The sequence below is a fragment of the Tiliqua scincoides genome, chromosome 5 (assembly GCF_035046505.1).
Source record: "Tiliqua scincoides isolate rTilSci1 chromosome 5, rTilSci1.hap2, whole genome shotgun sequence".
Lineage (NCBI taxonomy): Eukaryota > Metazoa > Chordata > Lepidosauria > Squamata > Scincidae > Tiliqua > Tiliqua scincoides.
The window spans coordinates 70,637,765-70,659,234 of record NC_089825.1 but is presented as its reverse complement, the minus strand read 5'-3'; the positions used below and the strand labels follow the sequence as shown (position 1 = coordinate 70,659,234).

The window sequence follows — 21,470 nt, the reverse complement described above, 5'->3', positions numbered from 1 at the left end:
GCTTTTTAAATAAACATCAGTAGATTGGTGCAGTTTTCAGTTCTACAAAATGATTTTCTATTTGCTGCTATCAAAATATTTTGCATAACATTTATTTTAATGCAGTTATTAACACATATCTACAGAACTGTAGCAGAGTAGAAATCAATATTGTATTCCTTGGTGTTTGGTTTTGCAGTCAATTTAACAAAACCAACCCTCAACTTTATTTCTATATTTATATAAAATTCCAAGTACTTGGCAGAAATACACAGCAGACAGAATAACAGGCTGAGATTCAAAAAGCTACTGAACTAATAACAGTAATAGGCTTGTGGAAGCCTAACAAATATTTTGACTTCCTTATCTTTGAATAGCAGTCTTCCATGGCATATTACAGACTACTTTTGAAACGTTCAAAAGCAGTTTGCTATACAGGATGGGGGTTGCTTCTGTTTGGGGGAAAAAAAGCAAGGGCAAGGCCCCTTAGGATCATGCAATTAGTTTATGAAGCTTGGCTATAGTATCAAATATATTTATTTTAGCCATTTATAAAGTATATCACTTTTATATCATAAAAATGATGCCTTGGATAGCTTCCAACAGAACATACATAAAAACAATAGGAAACAATATACAAAGAACCCCCTTTTAAATTTTTGTCAAGCTCAAGCTGCAATCCTAACCACACTTACTTGGGAGTAAGCCCCATTGACTACGGTGGGATTTACTTCTGAGTAGACATGCATAGGATTGAGCTCTCAGACTCAATTTTAGCCAATTGTGATGAATCCAAGAGGATTGCAACATATCACATTGTCACGTTGTTACTGTGGTATGTATACAGAAGCAAAGGAATGTAAACAGACAGAAGGCACAGAAACGGCCCTGATCCATTCTCCATGTGAGAATTTTCATAATTCTGTCATCAGCAGTCTTTTCATAATCTTTTCTCTCTCAAGTTCACGCCTCAGAGTCTCAGCACTGTGGAATTAACATACAAGCAATTATGGGCCACACATTTGATAGCAATTAACATCTCAGTACCACCATAATTAAAAAAAAAAAAGTGAAAACAGATTGCTGCATGAGAAAGCAAATTGGTCTGACATTTTGAAGTGCAAACCCGACCAAACATTTTTCAGCAAAATATCTTCCCCCAGAGATCTGTAACAAATCAGGGAACTAGAGCATAGGTACAGTGAATTATAAAAAGTGGCAAAAGGTACAAGTGTTTTTATTATTTGGATGGTGCTTTATTATTATTGTTGTTATTGGGATGTTTTGATGCATGGTCACATGTTGTTGTTATATCATAACATGAGACCATATTTCAAAGTGTCCCAATACATTCCAATTATGAGCAGACCCTTATCACAATAAATCAGGATAGTACACTGTTTATTCATAATGCAAAATACTTGTGCTGATAAACTCAAAAGGTCACTAAACTTATTTTTGGCAGACTCACCCAGAACTTAATGAAGCACAGGACATTTGTTTCCTCAAAGAAAAACTTTTCATGCTTGGAACAGGTTGGAGCATTTTGATAAGTTTCAGATAATCATGACTGGTTGTAGAGAGTAGTTGCTAAGGAGTCAAAGGGCCCAAGTACTCAGAACAGGGCTGTTCTCACCCTAGAAGGCATTGTGAGAGAGTTCTCTGCTTCTGTACCCCACCTCTTGCAGTTAAGGGTACCCCCTGATGGCAGGGCCTAGGAGAGGGGGGTAAAGGGGGTAATTTGTATCCAGGCCCAGGGTCAAAAGGGGGCCCAGGAGCCAAAGAAGGGGGCCCAGAAATTTCCTGGGATCTTATATTTTCCTATCTTACGTGGACTCGCTGCCCGCGTGGGATGCTTGGTCCATGATTGCTGCTGCTGCTACCGAAAGCCAAAATGTGCTGGGCCAAGGAATGCATACATGATACTCCTTAACCCCAGTGTCAAATCTGGGAGGAAACCGGTCTGCTACAGTAGCTCTTTGGTGTGTAGATCCATTTGCCATGAAGGAGCATATAGAAGCTCAAGGGCACAACTGCACGGCTACAGCTGCTGCAGCAGTAACTTTGATCCAAATAGGACACTTTCCATTCTGGTCTGAGCCTAAATATGATGGTGCTAATTTTCTGCAATTATTTTTTATATTTAAAAGATTTTAGAGAAACTTAAGAGTGTGTTTGGTTTTCCATATTCCAGTATCTAGCAATACTGCATGGGCAGGTAGACCTGGGCTCTTCATTGGGAATCCCAGTAGACCTGGGCTCCAAAGACTTTTCCAGCTGTTGCTGCCCTCCCTTGCCCTGTTTTGCCCCCCTTGTCATCTCTGTTTCATCCCCTCCCATTTCCCTTCAGAAAGAGGCCCAAAAGAAACTTTGTACCTCTGATAAAAATTTCTCTTGGAAGACCTTGCCTGATGGGAACTTATCCAAAGGGTTAACAAGTCCTGGAACAGTTTAAAAAAAAAACCCAACGGAATAAGCAGTAAAAATGGAACAGCATTGCGGAAGGATATTAACCCTTTCTTTTGTTTCTAGAACAAGTGAATCTCAGCTCACTTGCGGTAGAGTTGTCTCATTAAATTGAACGGATAGTTCCTTACCCTTTCTCTACATCATTTCATTTAGAAATGGCTTGTGGTGCTCAAACTGATCTCTCCTGCCAATGTGGGGCCTGTCACCCAAGAGATGGGGAGAGAGTGGGAAGATAAACCAATAAGAAAACTATTCAGAAATGGGGCTCCTTTGTACATGCAGTCCATTTAAGTAAAGTCTGAAGTCTCACACTTTGGGTTTTGCAAAAACTGTACAGCAGGACACAGTAAGCGGTTTTTTTAAAGCATGCCATCACAGAGGCAGCAGGAGTGGATCTGGGGCACCAGCGTCATGTGGCAGACCTCGTTGAGCCATCCCTGATTCTAGGGGTGCTGACGGTAGAGTTGATGCCGTAGTCTAAGGGCTCCCCTGAGCATGAAATGCCATGAGTGTGGAGGAAATGTTCCAGCTTGGGAGGGGGGGGGTCATGAATAGGTTAAAATCTAGGCCCAAGTCTGAACCAATTTTGGAGTTTTAACAGTTTTGCTGCAGCTGTGAGAAAGGAGGCAATTAGCTGGGTAGAAAGGAATGTGTTAGCTGTCCCTCAGGGGCCAGGGAGGAAAGGTAGCCAATCAGAAGGTAGAGCACTTTTTGCAGGTGAAGGTGCCCTTATCAAGAGTAGATTTGCTGCAGCTGTGTGATTCCAGTATAGGAGGGGTAGGAGCAGGGGGCATTAGCAACTAGCCCCTTTGAAAAGTTTCTAGTCATCAAGCACTCTTGTTGGTTAGTTTAGAAGTCATGATCATAAAGGGATAAAAAGACCCCAAGGGGTATGGTGTGTTCCTCTCAGGCAGGGAGTCTTGGGTGTGGCCCTGCCTGCTACGTGTGTTTCTCTACTGTCCATCGTGGACTCCCGTCCCAACAGGTAGCCTCTGAAACCTAGGAAAATCTTGCTCGTACACATGCATGAGTATAAAAGGCTGGCTGTGTCCAGCTGAACTTCACACATGATCTGAGAACATTCTCCTTGTGCCTTTCTTGATTAACCTGCAATAAATAGCTGTTTCTGCACCTTCCACTCAGTGTACTATTGGATCAGGGCACACCGGGCATGACTCAATGCTGCCCTTGCATGGGGGGGGGGGGCAACAGAGTGTAGTATATACATCTCCTGCATGGGTAGAAAGCTGGCCTTGGATGCATCATGTGAGCACCTTCATGCTCTAGAGCCCATAGCATTGTTTGCAGACACACACACTGAGAGCAGGAAACCTAGGAAAATCTTTCTCGCACACATGCATGTATGTATGTATGTTTCTCATGTGCATGTTGGCAACAAAGGGCCATCTGTTCTCATATACCTAAAGCAGTCACTTTGAACCCAATTTCCCTTTTGGAGTAGTATTGGCTACCCTTCATTTTTGCACTCTCCCACCTTCCCCCCATTTCAGTGAGGCGATGAAAGAGGGTTTCATCTTTGCTTTAGTGTAGGCAACCCTTCACAGTAAGAGCAGTAGATGAGGGTTGCAAGTGAAGCCCTTGGGAGTACCAGCTACAATGGGTGAACACAGTCCTTTGCATGCAGAGACAACTCTTGTGTTTTGCATGAAACACATTTTTGGAATTGGGTATCTTTATGTTGTGAGAGGCTGAAAAATGGGCAAGAAAAGAATAATAATTCAAAAGAAAATACAGATGCAGCCTATTCATGGATTTTTTTATCTGAGGATTTGTCTCAATGTGAATGGGATGGGGGAACCGAAAGTCACTCACACCTTTGCCTCCTTTGCCCTGCACTGGCATCTTGTTCCATTTCCAGGCAGCCCAAAACACTGCAAAAAGGCTCTGCCTTGCCCAGGCAGGAAAATAGCCCTGGAGCCCTGGAAGAGGTTCCCCTTGCAAAGGAACAGTAACACTCCTGGAGCCCCTGAGCCAGCAAAGAGGCTGAAGAGGGGAAGGGGGGCCTGAAAATCTCTGTAGCCAGAACACGTGCAGCAAGGTGGAGCTCTCTCACTCACTCACATTCACTCACATAGGGGCAGGTGTGGTAGCAACAGAGGGGATTGCTTTAAAAAACCCAGGGAGTGTTTGCCAAATCCCCCCCCCCATTGAGATGGTGCAGGCAATCACGACACAAGCAAACCCCCCCCCCCATGGTGCAGGCAATTATTGACAAGCCTTCCCAATCCTCTCCACACTTTCCTGGGAGTAAGCCCCATTGACTACAATGGGGCTTACTTCTGAGTAGAAATGCATAGGGCTGGACTCTTAAAAGATCAGCATCCCATGTGAAAGAAGCTGGGCAGCTGGCAACGGAGGGCTGAGTGCGGAGGGGTGGGGATTGAGAACAGCTGCCTTAGTTTCCTTCCATCCAGAAGTGTCAGGCTGCAGTGTATTTGTGCAACTATGGAATTTAGCACAACACGTTTTTTGTTCATTGCACCGAGTCACAGAACGGAACTAACGTGAATAAATAGACTCCACCTGTACATAATTTTGTTTGGTAGATGGAGACACTGATAGGTTAATGCTTAGATGAGTATAGATACTCTTTTATATGGAAGAAAACAACATTTTCATTGACACTCCCCTGATGTCACCATCGGTTTTCACAATATGGCATTTGAGTTGTCATACCCAATTTAAGTCCCATCACCCTGAAGTTGGCAAGAACAAACAGGCATTCTGGAAGTCTAGGTTATATACTGAAGCCTTCTTCACCCACCCACCCCTAAAGTTTTAATTTTCAGTGCTTTGCTGCTACATATGTGAACCGCTTCATTTGACATGCAGATAGAATCCTGGGAATGTGCGGAAAGCAAGGCATAAATATTTCTGTGGAAGGATCACACAGTACCTGTCTGCCAGAGAAATAGGTTTGTCCGATGAATAGACGTTCTGAACAGTGGAGTTTGTCTCCACCAGAGACCTTGTCACAGATGCTGGAGTAGCTGCTAATATTTTTGGAGATGACTGTACCACATAGCATTGTAGCTTACTGTCCATAAATTCTGCCTAAATGAAAATAAAAGAGAATATATGTTGTCATTTGTTTTCCTAGTCCTGTATTCACCCACACATTCCTGATAAAGCAATGTTCTTCTAAACATGGGAGCATACTTGGGAATGAAATCAAACCTACTGAAGTGGCAGAAAAACTCTCATAATGGTGGTAGAGAGAAAATTCCATATTTGCTTGCTGAGGATAACATTTTTTATTATGTGCCTAGAAAACTCCTAGAAAGCATTAAAATCCCTAGATTTTAATGGTTCTCAAATTCTGCAAGATGAAGAATTTAAGTACAGAATCATTTGCTTAAAGCAGGCACATGAGCTGAATTTGGTTCACCACTCAAGATAATGAGGTCCACATGGGTCCCAGCTTGGGAGGCGAACGGGGAAATGTCAGACTCATCTGCCCAGGCTAGCAGAGACTCCAGTACAGTTTGATGCCTGGGCAGGCAGCTCTGCTGTTTCCTGTCCAGGGCACAGCAAATTGAGCAGGAGGTTTGAATCCCAAGCTAATCTCCATGCAGCCGCATCTGGGAGCTTGGCAACCTGGAAGTTTGGTGGTGATTATGTCATTGCTGGATATCCAGCCCCTTTGTGAAAAAGTTTCTGACTAAAAGGATCCTTCACTTGTGACAATTCTATCTAAACTACCAGTTTTCCTAAATCAACAACTATGAATTGCATTAAACTCTACTGGAGAGATGTAGAATATGAAAATGCAGAGAAAGGAGAGAGACAGAAAAGATTCTTCTTGGCTGTGGTATGCAAATTATACAATGCAAAGAGATGTGCTTGGCCCTCTCTCTTCCTGCCTTCAGATATATTGTTTAGGAGAGTTTTTTTTTATTTATTAGAGTTCTAAATTCCTCTTTTTCTGTATTTATTATACTGATGAATGTGCATGCATATGTTGCATTTTTAACAAGTTACCTTGAATGCACTTCAGTGCAGAAAGGTGGAATCTAGATTAATAAACTGAATTTAACTGGGCTAGGACCCAAGTCAAGTTAAACAATACCCCTCATGTTTAGGGCCTTGAAAGCCAGCATTGGTATCATAGTCTAGCAGCTCTCACATTGATGTGGTATTTGTGAAAACTGGTGTTTCTAAGGGACACTGAGTTCAATGAGGGAGAACCACATTTCTTCAGTTACATTAATGGAATACTCATGCATGTGTGGCCTACTCACAAACTCAGTGGCAGCTCTTCATGCTCTTGAGGTGCTCGTGTCATTTACAGCCCAATCCTATCCTTTTCCTCACTATAACATGAAGCCATATCAAAACAGGCTGCACTGATTGCTATGGTAGAGGCAGCAATCAGTCGGGTTAATTGGGAGGGGAAATGGGAAATATTTTCCTTTACTCACAGAGGAGTAAGTCCCAGCAATGGGTCTCTTCAGACCTGCACCAGCTTTTTAGCTGGTGCTAGTCTGAGGAGACAAAGGGGACATGTTAGCTGGCATCAGAGGGGATAGCATCTTGCACTTGTGCCACCTCTTCCTGACTCAGACATGCCCCTGGCCCTCCCCCAATCTGCCCCAGTCCCCCCACCCACCTTCTTACTAGCATCAGCAGGGCTCCTCTTTGCCACTGCCATGTGCAGGGTCCTCTTAATACTATTTAATCTGAAAAGGAATTAGGTATTTTCTCTGCTTTCAGAGTTCCAGAATATCCCAAATGTTAATATAATGTTAATAATATCCCAAATGTTAATATTGCACCGAGTCAAAAGAAGAGGATAATCTATCTGGTTGAACTGTGTTCTCAGTTAGGAAAAAACCCACACCCATGATTCACATGTATAACAAATGTAAACAGGCAACACACAATGTAATTCGGCAGACTCATGAACGAATGGAAGTGTGATTTATTGAAGTATCCAAAAATGTAAACACCTGTGCCATTTCTACACTATTCTTCAAGAGTTTCCAGCCTGAACACATAAGGTGAAATTCATTTTAAATCAGTTCCCCCCCACACACACACAGAAAACTTAATTTTCTCTTTATGAGTGGCAACATTATAAATGCAAATGAGTCGTGAAACCTTATGACTTTTCTGCACAAGCAACAAATGAGACGTTTTACATTTAAATAAAGAAGCACTGAACAGATACACATTTGCAAACAAAACAAATTGAGCATGATAGCAAAACATACAGACTGAGGAACCAAACTGCAGAAACTGTCAGCCCAATCGAACCTACATCCCTGCATGGTGATGCAGTGGCTCTGGCACCAGCTATGCTGCATCCAACAGGGGATTTCTGGCTGCTGCAGGTCTCCTTGGGATATGGGGACCTTTGTTCTCTTGCCCTGGGCCCTAGCAGCCCTAACAGCTACACAAAAAAATGATGTGAGTGTGTGTGTGTGGGGGTGTGTGTGTTGCTGATCCTCAAACACTCCAAAGGGGTTTGCATCAAAAATTTGGCACAGCTCAGGACACAAGCGCATGGCCATCTGTAATAAGTGGCAACAGCTTAAGTTGCTAAGATGCTGTCTTTTATGTTGGATAATATGGCCTGTTTTAATATGTGAAGCGTATGCGAAGATCAGAAGCGTAACTTCACCTTCATAACTGCAGGGCTGTTAATAAAACAGGATAGTTGCAAAGTGGTAACTGTGATCTGTCATGTTAGGGTAACTATATATTTTCTTTTTTAAAACAGAAATATAAAAATATGTTCTATATTCTCATATTTTAGAAGATCTGAGCATAACAGTCACCATGTTCAAGACTTCAGAGAAATAATGGCTACATAAAATGTAGAGAACACCTTTGGAGTGCTTCATTTTAATATAGAGTGCATTCTCTTGTTTTTTGAAATGCTGATTGTGCAGCACTATAAATCTTCATGTTCCTAAACCGGTTTTCATGACTATTAGTTAGACAAAGCATGAACAAAAAATTTAGGAATGCTGATATTTTAAATATATGCTATTCTAGTCCAACAGAATTGTGAGTACTGTGGCAAAATATGGATTCAATCTTCATTCAAAAAATTACAATCTAATTTTTGGGCTTAACCATAGTTGTACTGTGCCTGTATTATGATAGTTAATGGACATTATTTTTAAATAAACTGGACTTTCAAGTATGTTAATGCAGCTTTTGATTGCATCTTCTACTTACAGAAAACTGTGGTAGTGTTGAAAAAGGATCGAAAAAAGGATTAGATGTATCAGCAGGGAATGTCTTTATCTTTAAGGAAGATAAAGAAAGAAACATTACTTTCCGAGCGTACAAAGGGAAAAGAATGTGAAGCAAAGCACTACAAAGCCAGCATTATGACAGACACACTAGAATGGTTTGTTTAAAATCACAAATTAACTGGCAGATCCCAACACACATGCAGAAGCTAATGGTGAAGGAACAGCTATATTCCTTTTATTCATGCATTCAATTTGGACATCATTTCCTAAAGTGGTTGCTTTGACTGAAGCCATTTCTGGAGATTTTTTTCCCCCCAATATGACATAACATCATTATGCAAGACAGGCCCTGTTAAAAACTCTGTGATTGCTTTTCCTGGAGATAGTTGCTGATTCCTGCAGGCTCCCAGCCAATCCTGGGTTGTTGGCAAACCTAGAAGTATGTAGATACTGAACAGATTGCACACACTGTACACCCTGCAATTGTGAACAGTTTTTAAAGCTGATTCTCCAACTTGCTTTAATTAAGATCTGCTCAAGATATGTAACCTTGGACCCATTCATATTAACACCAACTGACCAGCCACTCAATTGCATGTAGCTGTACATCTCCCCATCTTGTGTGTTGTTTTTTCCCTTCCAAGTCACCCCAGTCAAGTGGCTAAAATACTAATTTAAAGTAGTATTTACTTCTCCCCATGTTTGGGCTGATGGTGACTGTGAACCAGCCCACTATTCAACAGGGATATATGTTAAACTGATTACAGTATAAAGCTACTGGAGATCTAGTTTCACTTGTTTTAGGGCACAATTCTAACCCGGGTTTGGGTCGGTGCAAGTCCCTTGCGCTGGCCAAGGAGGGTTGCAAATGTGCCGTAAGGCACGTTTGCGCCTCCTCAGGAGGAAACTGTGTTGGCTTGTTTCACTTGTTTTAGGGTGCAATCCTAACCCGGGTTTGGGTCAGCACAAGTCCCTTGTGCTGGCCCAGGAGGGTTGCAAATGTGCCATAAGGCACATCTGCGCCTCCTCAGGAGGAAACTGCATCGGCGCAAGGAGATGCGCCGACACACGGAGGCTGAATCTGCATCCATGGTGGCTTCCCTGGCAAGTCTTGTATTGGCCCAGCTGGGCCAACGCAAGCAGCGAAGGTAGGTGGGGAGGAGGCAGGAGGGAGGCATTCCTGGGCAGTGGGCAGCCCCGGAGGCAGGCAAATGGGAAGAGGGAGGCGGGGCTAGGATCCGGCAGTTATGCAGGATCCCAACCCCTGTTCCTGGGGAGGTGACTCAAGTCCGAGGAGACCCACAGTGGCCAGCAGCCCTTACCCTTGTCTCTGGCTAAGCTGCTTCTGGCCACAATCCTGCACTGGATACAGCGCAAGCCTCTTGGCTTGCCTGTTCCAGTGCAGGATAGGATTTCGCCCTTAATAGACTATTTAAACTTTTTATGTTGATAAAAAATTTAATATGAAAATATACATCAGATACAAATTCATAGTTTTTTCATCACAGCACAAGCAAAACACACTCTGGAATCTTATTCAATGTAGCTGTCACCTTGCAAATTTTACTATCAGCATGAAATTCAGCAACATTACTTCTGCTTTCCCTATTGAATATGAATAGGAAACTAAACTCCACTCCATTAACATTTTTCACTGTTGGATGACTCAATCATGCAGCAGATGTCTCTGTTTTGTTGTGGTGCAAGGAAACAGTCATTTGAGAATCTAAGCAGCATGCTATCGGTCATCGCATCACTATTTTGCCTGAGAAATATCTTCACTGGAAATAATACACACACAGCTGTCATTCATTGAACTCCAAATACAGCTGTCATACAACTATAGCCAAATTGAGCTAATCAGAAAATGGGAACCCACCAATGAGACTTATTGGCTGAGTCCTATTGGGGGCCAGTGTATGATCACAAAAATGTCATAAAGCACTTTGTGACAGTGCTACTCACAGCAGTGCCAACTGGAAGGCCAGAGCCTTTCCACTGGTGCCAATGGACTTCTTGAGGCCCACTGGATCAGGTAAGTTTGGTGCAGGGGTGAGGGGCAGCAATGGGGGCAGGTAGATTGGACTTGGGAGGGGGGGTAGGATCAGCGATGCTAGCATGTACCATATTCTAGCCTCCTTCCTGGTCCTGATCTGCTGACACAGATCAGCTCAGACTTGTGCCAGAGGTATAGCTATTAAGAAGATTTAACTGTAAAGAATACCTCAAATGTTTTCATCACAGAACTTAACACTAAGGCAGAGCATTAATTAAACTTTTGCACTACCCAGATATAAAAGATACCCTTAAAACATGGCCACTAGGATTAGTTTTTTTTTTTTAATCCATCATTCTTGGATGATATCAACAACCCTTCTCCATCTTCAGAGAGGGGATATGTCAGAAATTCAGATCCTGGGGATATACAACAAAAGAGGGGTGTTATCTTCATGCCCTATACATAAGCTTCACAGAGGGATCTGATTGACCATGGAATAAGCTCTCACTTCAAGCAAGGCAATTTTTAAGTTCTTAAGTATTCACAGTGGCGTCACTAGGGTTCGTGTCACCCGGTACAGGATGCCAGCGCGTCACCCCCCATGCAGTGGGTGGGGCAACACCCCAGGTGATGGGCGTGGTGATGTACCATCACTCTGCCCCGACTGGTTTTTTTGGCTGTACCTTTTGATAGAACAAAGATAGAATACATTCTGCATGAAATTGCGCATTGATTGATATATAACATGATGGTATTATTCTTCCAAACTGTGATTTTAGTGATTTTGGGCACTAGTGGTGTCACCCCCCCCCCCGGGTGTCAACTTACTAACACCTTATTGCAGCAGTTCTCAAACGTTTAGCACTGGGACCCACTTTTTAGAATGAGAATCTGTCCAAGACCCACCAGAAGTGATGTCATGGTGGAAGTGACATCATCATGAAAATTAAAATAAATAAGTATAAATAATTAAAGTAAAACAAATAATTAAATATAGGTCCAGCCTATTTATACACAGATTTTTTATACATGGATTTGACTCCACACGAATGGCCACTGCAAATGAAAAGGAATGTGCTGATCCCTGGAGAAAGGGAAAAATGCATCCCTTTAAAATCCATTTAAAAAACAGAACAGTCCTTTAACAATAACCTCCTTAATGGGAGAGAGAGAGGGCAGCTGGCTGACAATCCATCAATCCTTCTCTCTCCAGGTGACCCCTCCCTTCCCCCTGAGCATGTGAAAGAAAGGTGATCACTTTGCATTGGAGGAGACTGATGGATTGTCTTCTTAATGACTCTTATCTTACATCACAAAGGTCATCAAGGCTGTTTTGAAATCACAAAGCAAAGAAACTTTGTTTTTTAAATTGATTTGCTATAGTGCATTTTTTGCCATTCACCTGAGTGCTTGGAACGGAACCCACATGAATAATGAGGCTCAATCTGTAAGCAGAAGCCAGCCCTGTTCCACCAAGTGAATTTCCTCTGCCTGCAATAACATCCCCCCTCCAAAATCAGTAAGGTTTTCAGTCCTACCCAGTGCCCAATTCAATTTAAGAACTTGGACAGTGGATGACAATAAAGCTAGAATTCTGAGACATGTTCCATGGAGAGTGAGGAAGAAGAGAAAAAAGAATTGTCAAGGCAAGGTGCAGAGACTGGCTGGTGGACGAGCCTATAATTAGATTCAAGATTTGGGAGAGACAAATAAGAAGGTTTCCATATGGAATAGACGTCATTTGATAGACTATTGTTAGAAACAAAAGAAAAATATATTTTAAAAATGTATATGTTTTTATTGGATTTTGAGATGTAGGAAAAAATAATGTATGATAAAGTAGGCATAAAATATAGACTATCATATCACAATAGAACAATGGGAACAGATCTAGAAGCATGATATAAAACTTATTAGAGCAATAAATTTTAAAGAAAAGATATATAAAATGTTTTATAGATGGTACATGACACCAAAAAACTGGTAAAAATGAAACAGAATATATCAAGTAGTTGTTGGAACATGTGGTGGATATGTTAAAAAAATGCAAATCGATTGGAGAATGGTAAGAAATGTAATACAAGAGATTGTTGAATTTATGACATTGCTGAAACCTGAATTATTTTTGTTTAATATTATTTTAGATGTTATAGATAAAGAAAACGATGTGTGTTTAGTTGTTATGATTTTAATTGTAGTGGGGATTTTATATGTTAGATATTGGAAGGATTTTAAAATATTAATGAAAGATGAATTAATAGAGAAAATAATGAGGCAACAGACAGGTGTTCAGGAATTTTGGATTAATAATGAAAACCGACACAAATTGTGTAATGGAAATCTTTTTATGCTTGGTTGAAAATGAAGTTTTAGAAATATATGATAGGGCATTTAGATGATTGTATATATAAATCATCTATATATATATATATATTTGATATGATATAATAGACGAAGGATAAATGAAAAATATTAAGAGGTAAATTTAGAAGAGGAAATTGATTAAGTTATGTAATGATTTATTAGTTGTAATGATATATGATAATGATATATGATTTCCTGCACCCCTTTTTTTTTGTGTGTGTAGTAGTGTTATGTTTTTTTTGTGTTATGTGTGTTTGTTTATATTTAAGAACATAAGAACATAAGAACAACCCCACTGGATCAGGCCATAGGCCCATCTAGTCCAGCTTCCTGTATCTCACAGCGGCCCACCAAATGCCCCAGGGAGCACACCAGATAACAAGAGACCTCATCCTGGTGCCCTCCCCTACATCTGGCATTCTGACTTAACCCATTTCTAAAATCAGGAGGTTGCGCATACACATCATGGCTTGTACCCCATAATGGATTTTTCCTCCAGAAACTTGTCCAATCCCCTTTTAAAGGCGTCTAGGCTAGACGCCTATTTGTTTTTGGCTATTTGTTTTTGGAAAAGAAAAAAAGAAAAAAAAACCTTTTCTAATTATCCCAAGCATGAATTAGCCTTCTTCACCGCCTCCTCACATTGGGTCAACACTTTCATTGAGCAGTTCACCAGCACCCCAAGATCCCTCTCCTGATCCACAACAGATAGTTCAGAACCCATTAGCCTGTATGTGATGTTTTGGTTTTTTGCCCCAATGTGCATTACTTTGCACTTACTTACATTGAAACACATCTGCCATTTTGCTGCCCAGTCTCTCAGTTTGGAGAGATCCTTCTGGGGCTCCTCACCATCTCTTCTGGTCTTCACCACTCAAAAAAGTTTGGTGTCCTCTGCAAACTTAGCTGCCACACTGCTCAACTCTGTCTCCAGGTCATTTATGAACAGGTTGAAAAGCACCAGTCCCAGGACAGATCCTTGAGGCACACCGCTTTTCACCTCTCTCCATTGTGAAAATTGTCTGTTGACACTCACTCCCTGTTTCCTGATCTTCAACCAGTTCCTAATCTATAAGAGGACCTGCCCTCTAATTCCCTGACTGTGGAGTTTCCTCAGTAGCCTTTGGTGAAGGACTGTGTCAAACGCCTTCTGAAAATCAAGGTATATAATATCCACAGGTTCTCCCGCATCCACATGCCTCATGACCTTTTCAAAGAATTCTAAAAGGTTTCTGAGGCAAAATTTACCCTTACAGAAGCCATGCTGATTCTCCCTCAGCAAAGCTTATTCATCTATGAGCACAATCCTAACTGTGCCCTATGCTGGCCCAAGCACGTTTGTGTCTCCTCAGGAGGAAGCCAGGCCGGTGATCAGAGAAGCGCTGGCCTGTGGAGGCTGACGGAAGCTTCCATGTCAGCTTCCCCCGAGCTCCTTGTGTTGGCTCGGATGAGCCAACGCAAGGACAAAAGGTAGGCATGGGGGGGGCAGGAAGGAGAAAGGAGGGAGGCATTCCTGGGCTGGAGGAGGTAGGGCAATGGGTGGCCCTGGGGGTTGGCGGGCAAGGAGTGGGAGGCAGTGCTGGGATCCGGCAGTTATGCCAGATCCCAATCCCTGTCGCCGGGGAGAATGGAGCAGCTTCAAGTAGCTCTGCTCTCCTCGGACCTGTGCCACCTCAGGAGGTGGCGCAAGTTCGAGGAGACCCACTGGGCCAGCAGCCCTTACCCAGAGGTAAGGGGAAGAGTTTTCCCTTGCCTCTGGTTAAGCCATTTCTGGCCACAATCCTGTACTGGATACAGTGCAAGCCTCCTGGCTTGCCTGTTCCAGTGCAAGTTAGGATTGCACCCTATGTGTTTTAAGATTTTATCTTTCATGAGGTATTCCACCATCTTACCTGGAACAGATGTTAGGTTGACTTTCCGATAACACAGGCCTAAAAATTGAGGGTCAGAAAAGTTTTTCCCAAACTTTATGGTGGTTTGATATGAATTTGGTGTAGCCTTCCTCATGAGGAAGCTGCTTGAACCATTCACTAATGAGGCTATACTATATCTCCAAAACTACCACCAAATGCCCCAGGGAGCATATAAGACAACAGGCACAACCTGCATCCTGGTGCCCTCCCCTGTATCTGGCAATCAGAGGCAGCTTGCCTCTAAAACCAAGAGCTTGCACATACCTACTACCACGTGTAACCCATAATGAACATCTCCTCCAGAAATTTGTCCAATCCCCTCTTAAAGGCATCTAGGCAAGAAGCCATAACTACTTCTTGTGACAAAGAGTTCCACAAACTAATTACACGCTGGGTAAAGAAATATTTTCTTCTAACGCTCCCAACACTCTTCGTGGATGTCCCCTGGTTCTGTAATGTCTCTACCTGACTTACCGTAGATACTCGCCTATAGTACGTAAAATTTTTGCCACTTGCTCAAGCAGGTCATTAGAAGTAATGCAGAGGTCATTTGTTTCTATAGTAACTTTCCAGCCAAAGTTAACCTTTTATTCTCTTCTGTTCCATTTTGCAAATGCTGTTGCAGCCTGGTTCTGTTTTGCAATTAGCAGAGATCTGTTTTTTTCAACACCAGGATGAGATCCTCCTTCCCATTTGAAGCAAAGTCCCAGGCTACAATTCAGTGCACCATTACTTAAGAATAACACCCATGGAAAGCAGTGGGTCTGCTTCTGAGTAAAAAGGGTTACAAATATATGCAGCTGCATCTCTCTGCTGCAAATTGAATTGCACACTCTCAGTTATGTGTTATGGGTTGTATATTGTATGTAGAGCTTCTGGTTTAACACACTAGACGCTTTAAAGGTGGATTTGATTCATGGTTCTCTTGCAGTGGTTCCCAACCTTTTTCACTTGCATATCCCTTGGCAGCCTATTTCCATAAATTGTACCCTTCATATTAGCAAAATGTTTGTAATTAATAATACAAGCCCTCCTCTCTGTGAAAACCCAGACTTCATGTATTCATCACTTATTTTCTCTTTTCATCTGTTTGAAGAACAGAAGACTCTGCCTTTGCACTGTTTTGCACCAGAAGTGTGCTGAGAAATTCTGGGTTATTGATCACTTTGCATATTATGTTTCAGTTTTTTTACTGTGCTGGTTTTCAATCACTGGTTCATGGATGAATTGATGACCAAAAACTAGTTATTGGTGGGGCTTTCACAGCCAACTAGCTACCTCCCTTCCTGCCTTGCTGGCCCTGCAAAGCATTCTGGACCACGACCTGCCTTTTTCTGCCATTATACCATTCTTTTTCAGGTACCCCTAAAGGTCCTGTTGAGTGTCCCTGGGAGTACATGAATACCAGGTTGGGAACCACTGTTTTACTGGTATGTTGTTTACTGTGCACTTACTCTGATAGTGTTTACAAAAAGGTGGTGAAGACCAGAATTTAAAAAGAATAAATATGCATCTTATTATCTTTTACTTTGTTGTTAATAAATTAGAGACTGTACAGTTCTTAGGTAACAATTAGTGGTAGGTTATTTTTCAGGATCTGGCCTCTGGTAAAATCAGACAAAACTATAGTTGAACAGCCCCCTAAGTTTAACCCCCGACTTATCCGAGGCTCATAGAAAATTCCATGATTTTTGGCTCAAAACCTGCCCTCGACTTATCTGTGGGATCAACTTATAGGTGAGTGTCTGCGGTAATTCCTTGGTCAAGGCGGGCAATTCAGGCAGTGGTATCTGCCTGCGGTCTTCTGCTGTGAAGATGCAAAGAACTCATTTAATTTCTCTGCCATCTCCAAGTCTCCTTTTATCTCCCGTTTCCCTCCCTAATCTAGTGGGCCAACCGCTTCTCTAGCGGGTTTCCTGCTTCTAATGTATTTGAAGAAGCCTTTATTATTCCCTTTAATGTTGCTGGCCATACACTCCTCAAAGTCTTTCTTGGCCTCCCGTATCATCCTCTTACATTTCTTTCGCCACAGTGTATGTTCCTTTTTATTCTCCTCATTAGGGCAAGATTCCATTTACCAAAGGAAGCTTCCTTGCCCTTTACAGCCTCTCCAGCTTGGCTTGTTAGCCATGCTGGCACCGTCTGGGACTTAGTCGAGTCCCTCTTCCTTTGTAGTATACACTTCTGCTGGGTCTCCATTACTGTTGTTTTAAACAACCTTCACCCACTTTGGAGAGATTGGACTCTTTTTTCCTTCCCTATCAACTTCTGCCTAACTAGACTCCTCATTTGGGAGAAGGTTGCCCTTCAGAAATCAAGGGTTTGTGTGTCAGATTTGCTTTGCACTCTTCCCCGACATGCATGGCAAAACAGATAGCAGCATGGTCACTGTTCCCCAATGGTTCAGTAACATTTACATCTCTAACCAGATCTTGAGTACCACACAATACTAAATCCAGAGGCACCTGTCTTCTGATGGTCTCCACTAGCTGCTGTAAGGCATAGTCATTTAGCAAGTAAAGAAATCCAGTCTCTCTTTCACGACCAGAACATGAATTGACCCAGTCAATATAGGATAATTGAAGTCCCTCATGATAACAACCCTGTCTCTCCTTGACATCTCCCTGATCTGTTTCCTCATTTCAAGGTCCTCTTCAGGTTTTTGGTCAATAGCATGCCCCCAGTATTACTTTGCTTCTCAAGTCTGGTAATTTACTCCACAGTGAATCGACAGCCTATCTAGACAAGACATGATGTCCTCAACCTTTGCACCAGGCAGGCAAGTCATCATAGGGTCTTCACGTCCATCACAGAACCCCCCTCTTTGTATTCCTATTTTGCCATGCTAAATAGGCCCTGTGTGTGTAACAGGTAGCACCTCCAAGAACGCTACCTTTGGGACCATGGCTTTGAGCTTCCTACCCAGCAGCCTAAATTTGGCCTTCAGGACCTCCTGGTGACATTTCCCCACATCATTGGTGGCGACATGCACCACAACAGCTTCCTCTTCCCCCCCCCCCCCACTCTCTACCAGCCTATCTAGATGAGACATGATGTCTGCAACCTTGTCACCAGGCAGGCAAGTCACCATAAGGTCTTCACGTCCATCACAGACCCCCCTCTCTATATTCCTATTTTGCCATGCTATTCAATAACTGTACTGGCTATACATCAGATACCCAGTTCTCGCTGTTAAAAATTACAGTAAGTATAAACTTACACCAAAAGAAAATTCACATTCAAAGAAGTTGACATGCATTTCACTGTCACTCATGCAGAATCCAATTAAGGAGATGTTTTTAAGAAAACTCCATCAGCAAAGATGGTGGTATGCTGCAATATGAATGAAGGCAGTGAGAAATGAGTGTATGTCTTGTAATAATTTTGTTCCCTTTAGTCTAATCCTATGATAAAAGGGAAGGTTTGCTTGGAAAGTACTAGCAAGGTTAGGCTGCTTATTCTACATCGGCGATAGAATCTGTATCTGCAGATGGAATTGAATACTAGGATGGAATACTAGAGTCAAGCCGCAAGGATGCAAGTGTAAAGAGCTGGTCTATGTTTTGTTTTTGTCCAGTGCATATATGTCCCTTCTGTGCTGCACTCTTCCACCTGCTTGCTTCAGCAGGGAATCCTAGAGCTATTCCCTTTGCATGAGTGTGTGAGACACCTCATGGCATGGTGGACTCCATGCAGCTGGTCAGAGTTCATTGAAAGTGGTCGGCAGGCATGCTTGGAAGATCAGGAGGAGAGAGAGGAAGAGAGGAAGTCAAGTAGGGACACATCCCACAGGTCAAAGAGGACAAGAATAAAGGTCTGAGATAGGCAGCCTCCTGGGCAAGACACTGCCCCCTAGTGTCCTACAGATGGAATTGCAGTTATTTTGGAACATATATATCACTTTATCATTGAATACCTGAGAACTAGCAGCTGTACATATAAACAACACCATTGAAAAGCATAGTTTCTAAAGTGTCATTAAGTCATATGGAGGTTCCATCTGTGGTGCTACATCTATGACAGCTCATTTACACATGAAAATCATAACTATATGCTGCAGTCATTTATTGAGCATGCACGTATTGACCTAATGATCTGATGGGAGAAGCTGCATCTCTAGAACTTCTGTCACCCTAATCGCTCTTAAGAGTTAGAGTAACTCTACCCCCCCATAAATTATGGTCACTCAAACATATGGGGACAGAAGTGTTTTAGCAAAAGCCTCCCTCTTCATTCAATATTAAAAAAAAAACATGTCTGACAGCTGCAGTTTTGTCTGGAACCTCTAAACCTTTAACATCTAGAACAATTATTGCATCATGATACAAAAAGAAACTAGTAAAAGAAATTAAAAATCACATGAGCTAGTCAGGAAGATGTAATTTCCTCCAAGTTTGACACTATGGGAACATTTTGCAGAAGTTACCTCCAAACAAAATTTGCCAAAACCCAAACTAGTCCAAATATTAGTCCACAACTATACACATGCAAACACTTTACACATGTGTTATTACAAGAACTAGAATTTAAGACAGTCTTCTTAAAGACTTCAGTTGCGAGCTGAAATAATTTACCATAGGGGTTGCCTCTGTGAAATCCATCAAGAGATCTCCTGGCTCCAAGGCAAACATACTTCCAGTATCCATGGGGCTCTGAAGCACAAGAGTTCAATTCCTGTTAAATAGTTTTCATTCAAAATTCAATATGTTTAATGTTAGTAGCTTAATGGCATGAGGTATAAATCATATAGCAACTACCAATGGTCAAGGCACAACAATAGCATCAGGAAGAGAAGAGACTGTCAAGTTCCACATTTTGAAGAAGACAGATACAAAGTCCATGAGAATTATCCTCCCCCCCCCCCCCAAAAAAAAAAAAATCCCCTGGAAATTTTTATGGAGAATGCAAAGATATTGTATCACAAACAAAACATCACAACCATGAACGACTATATTATCAGTTATGTAATGATACTTTGGACTGACTGAGGGGACAACCACAACTGTTGGCCTAGACAATGTGTAGTATCTACACAGTGTGGAGAAATATGAAGTTTCTTACACAGGTCATCCAAGGTATTCTGATTATCAGAAAATTTTTAAAACCTAATGGACTATGTATCTGTCTTCTTCAAAATGTGGAACTTGACAGTTTATTTCCCAAAAGTTTATCTGATCTCATCTGATCTTGGAAGCTAAGCAGGGTCAGGCCTGGTTAGTACTTAGATGGGAGACCACCAGGGAATACCAGCTGCTGTAGGCTTATACCATAGTCTTTCGAGACTGAAGGTTGCCAACCAATCTATTTTCACACTAGCTAGCCAGCTGAAATGCCTTATAGAATGAGTTAGTGTCTCATAGTACATTTCCTCATGTGTTTACCAGATCACAGAGGCGAGTACCCTAGCATAGACCAAGTTAAGCTGAACATGAGAGGTTTCCCTTTGGGAAACCTTATTGGCCTGTGGCACATTTGAATCAAAACTAGATGGGAAAGGGGATATTTGCATTAACAGCCAGTGTTATTTATTAACATGCTCACAGAATGCAAACTAAATGTATTGGTGCTGTGAACTGTAGTTGACCCCATTAGTTCTATATCCTTTCACACATCCTGCTAGTAGTCTGTAGGTACCTTTGCACATGATGAAAGCTGTCCTTCTGAAGTCGTTTTCTGTGACACAGGAGAAGTTGCTGAGAGTGGTGGAGATGATCCCACTGCTGCTGCAAGGGCCGGGGGAAGGTCATCTTCATCACTGTGTTGTTTAAAAAGGCATGATATTTTGCTCACTGCAATATTACAGTACTATTAAAAAAATACTTATTTTCAAGGGTAGGATGACCTGGAAAATGCTTTCAAAGTATGTGCTATTAATTTCAGATCACCCCTTTATTCCTACTACATTTTCATCAGATTTGTAAGTAAATTCTGTATTTAAAAATGTTGGGTACGATCCAGTCTCACTGCTGCATGTGGCTGTGTGCATACCTGGCTCTGTGCAGAGAAGAGTGGAGCCAGCTTGTTGGTATAGGCACATGCAGAACTGTACGTATCAAGGTGTGGGTTGTTGAGAGGGACAGGACTGGTCCTTTAACACTTACTTAACTAGCAGCTTTACTAGATACTATCCACAAATGCACAAACCTTTAAAGGGCATTTATTCAAGAGAATAACTCCAATAACAACTTAGAACAAAAAAATTTGTATACCAACCACAGGCATATTATTGCATTTCAAGGTCTACTTATACATTCTATAAACACAAATAACCACTAATAGTATTTACGGCAACAAAAGTAAAATAGCTTGTTGATATCCCTATGACTCTTAAAAATTAACAAACCATGACTATTTGAATTCAACATTTTTATTTTATAATTTCTGATTTTAAAATTTTATCATTTTTAAAATGTTGCCACGTTTTATAACCATAATAATTCAGTTTTGATTGGCTTTCTGGTGGTTTCCACACTTAAAGTGACATGTTCCATTTAATTCAACAACTGAAATTAAGGGGTT

At 41.8% G+C, this 21,470-nt stretch overlaps 1 protein-coding gene across 1 annotated transcript in view; it reads right to left on the bottom strand.

The window, feature by feature from the left end:
• Nucleotides 1–893: 893 nt before the first annotated feature.
• Nucleotides 894–21,470, bottom strand: part of LOC136652270 (band 4.1-like protein 4B) — a 33,666-nt gene continuing 13,089 nt past the window's right edge. Inside the window, exons 4-8 of the mRNA XM_066629200.1 lie at nt 20,586–20,706; nt 19,526–19,603; nt 8,656–8,724; nt 5,366–5,523; nt 894–963 (exon numbers count right to left, since the gene is read on the bottom strand). Of these exons, the coding sequence (XP_066485297.1) occupies nt 894–963; nt 5,366–5,523; nt 8,656–8,724; nt 19,526–19,603; nt 20,586–20,706 (496 nt within the window). The remainder of the gene's footprint in view (nt 964–5,365; nt 5,524–8,655; nt 8,725–19,525; nt 19,604–20,585; nt 20,707–21,470) is intronic.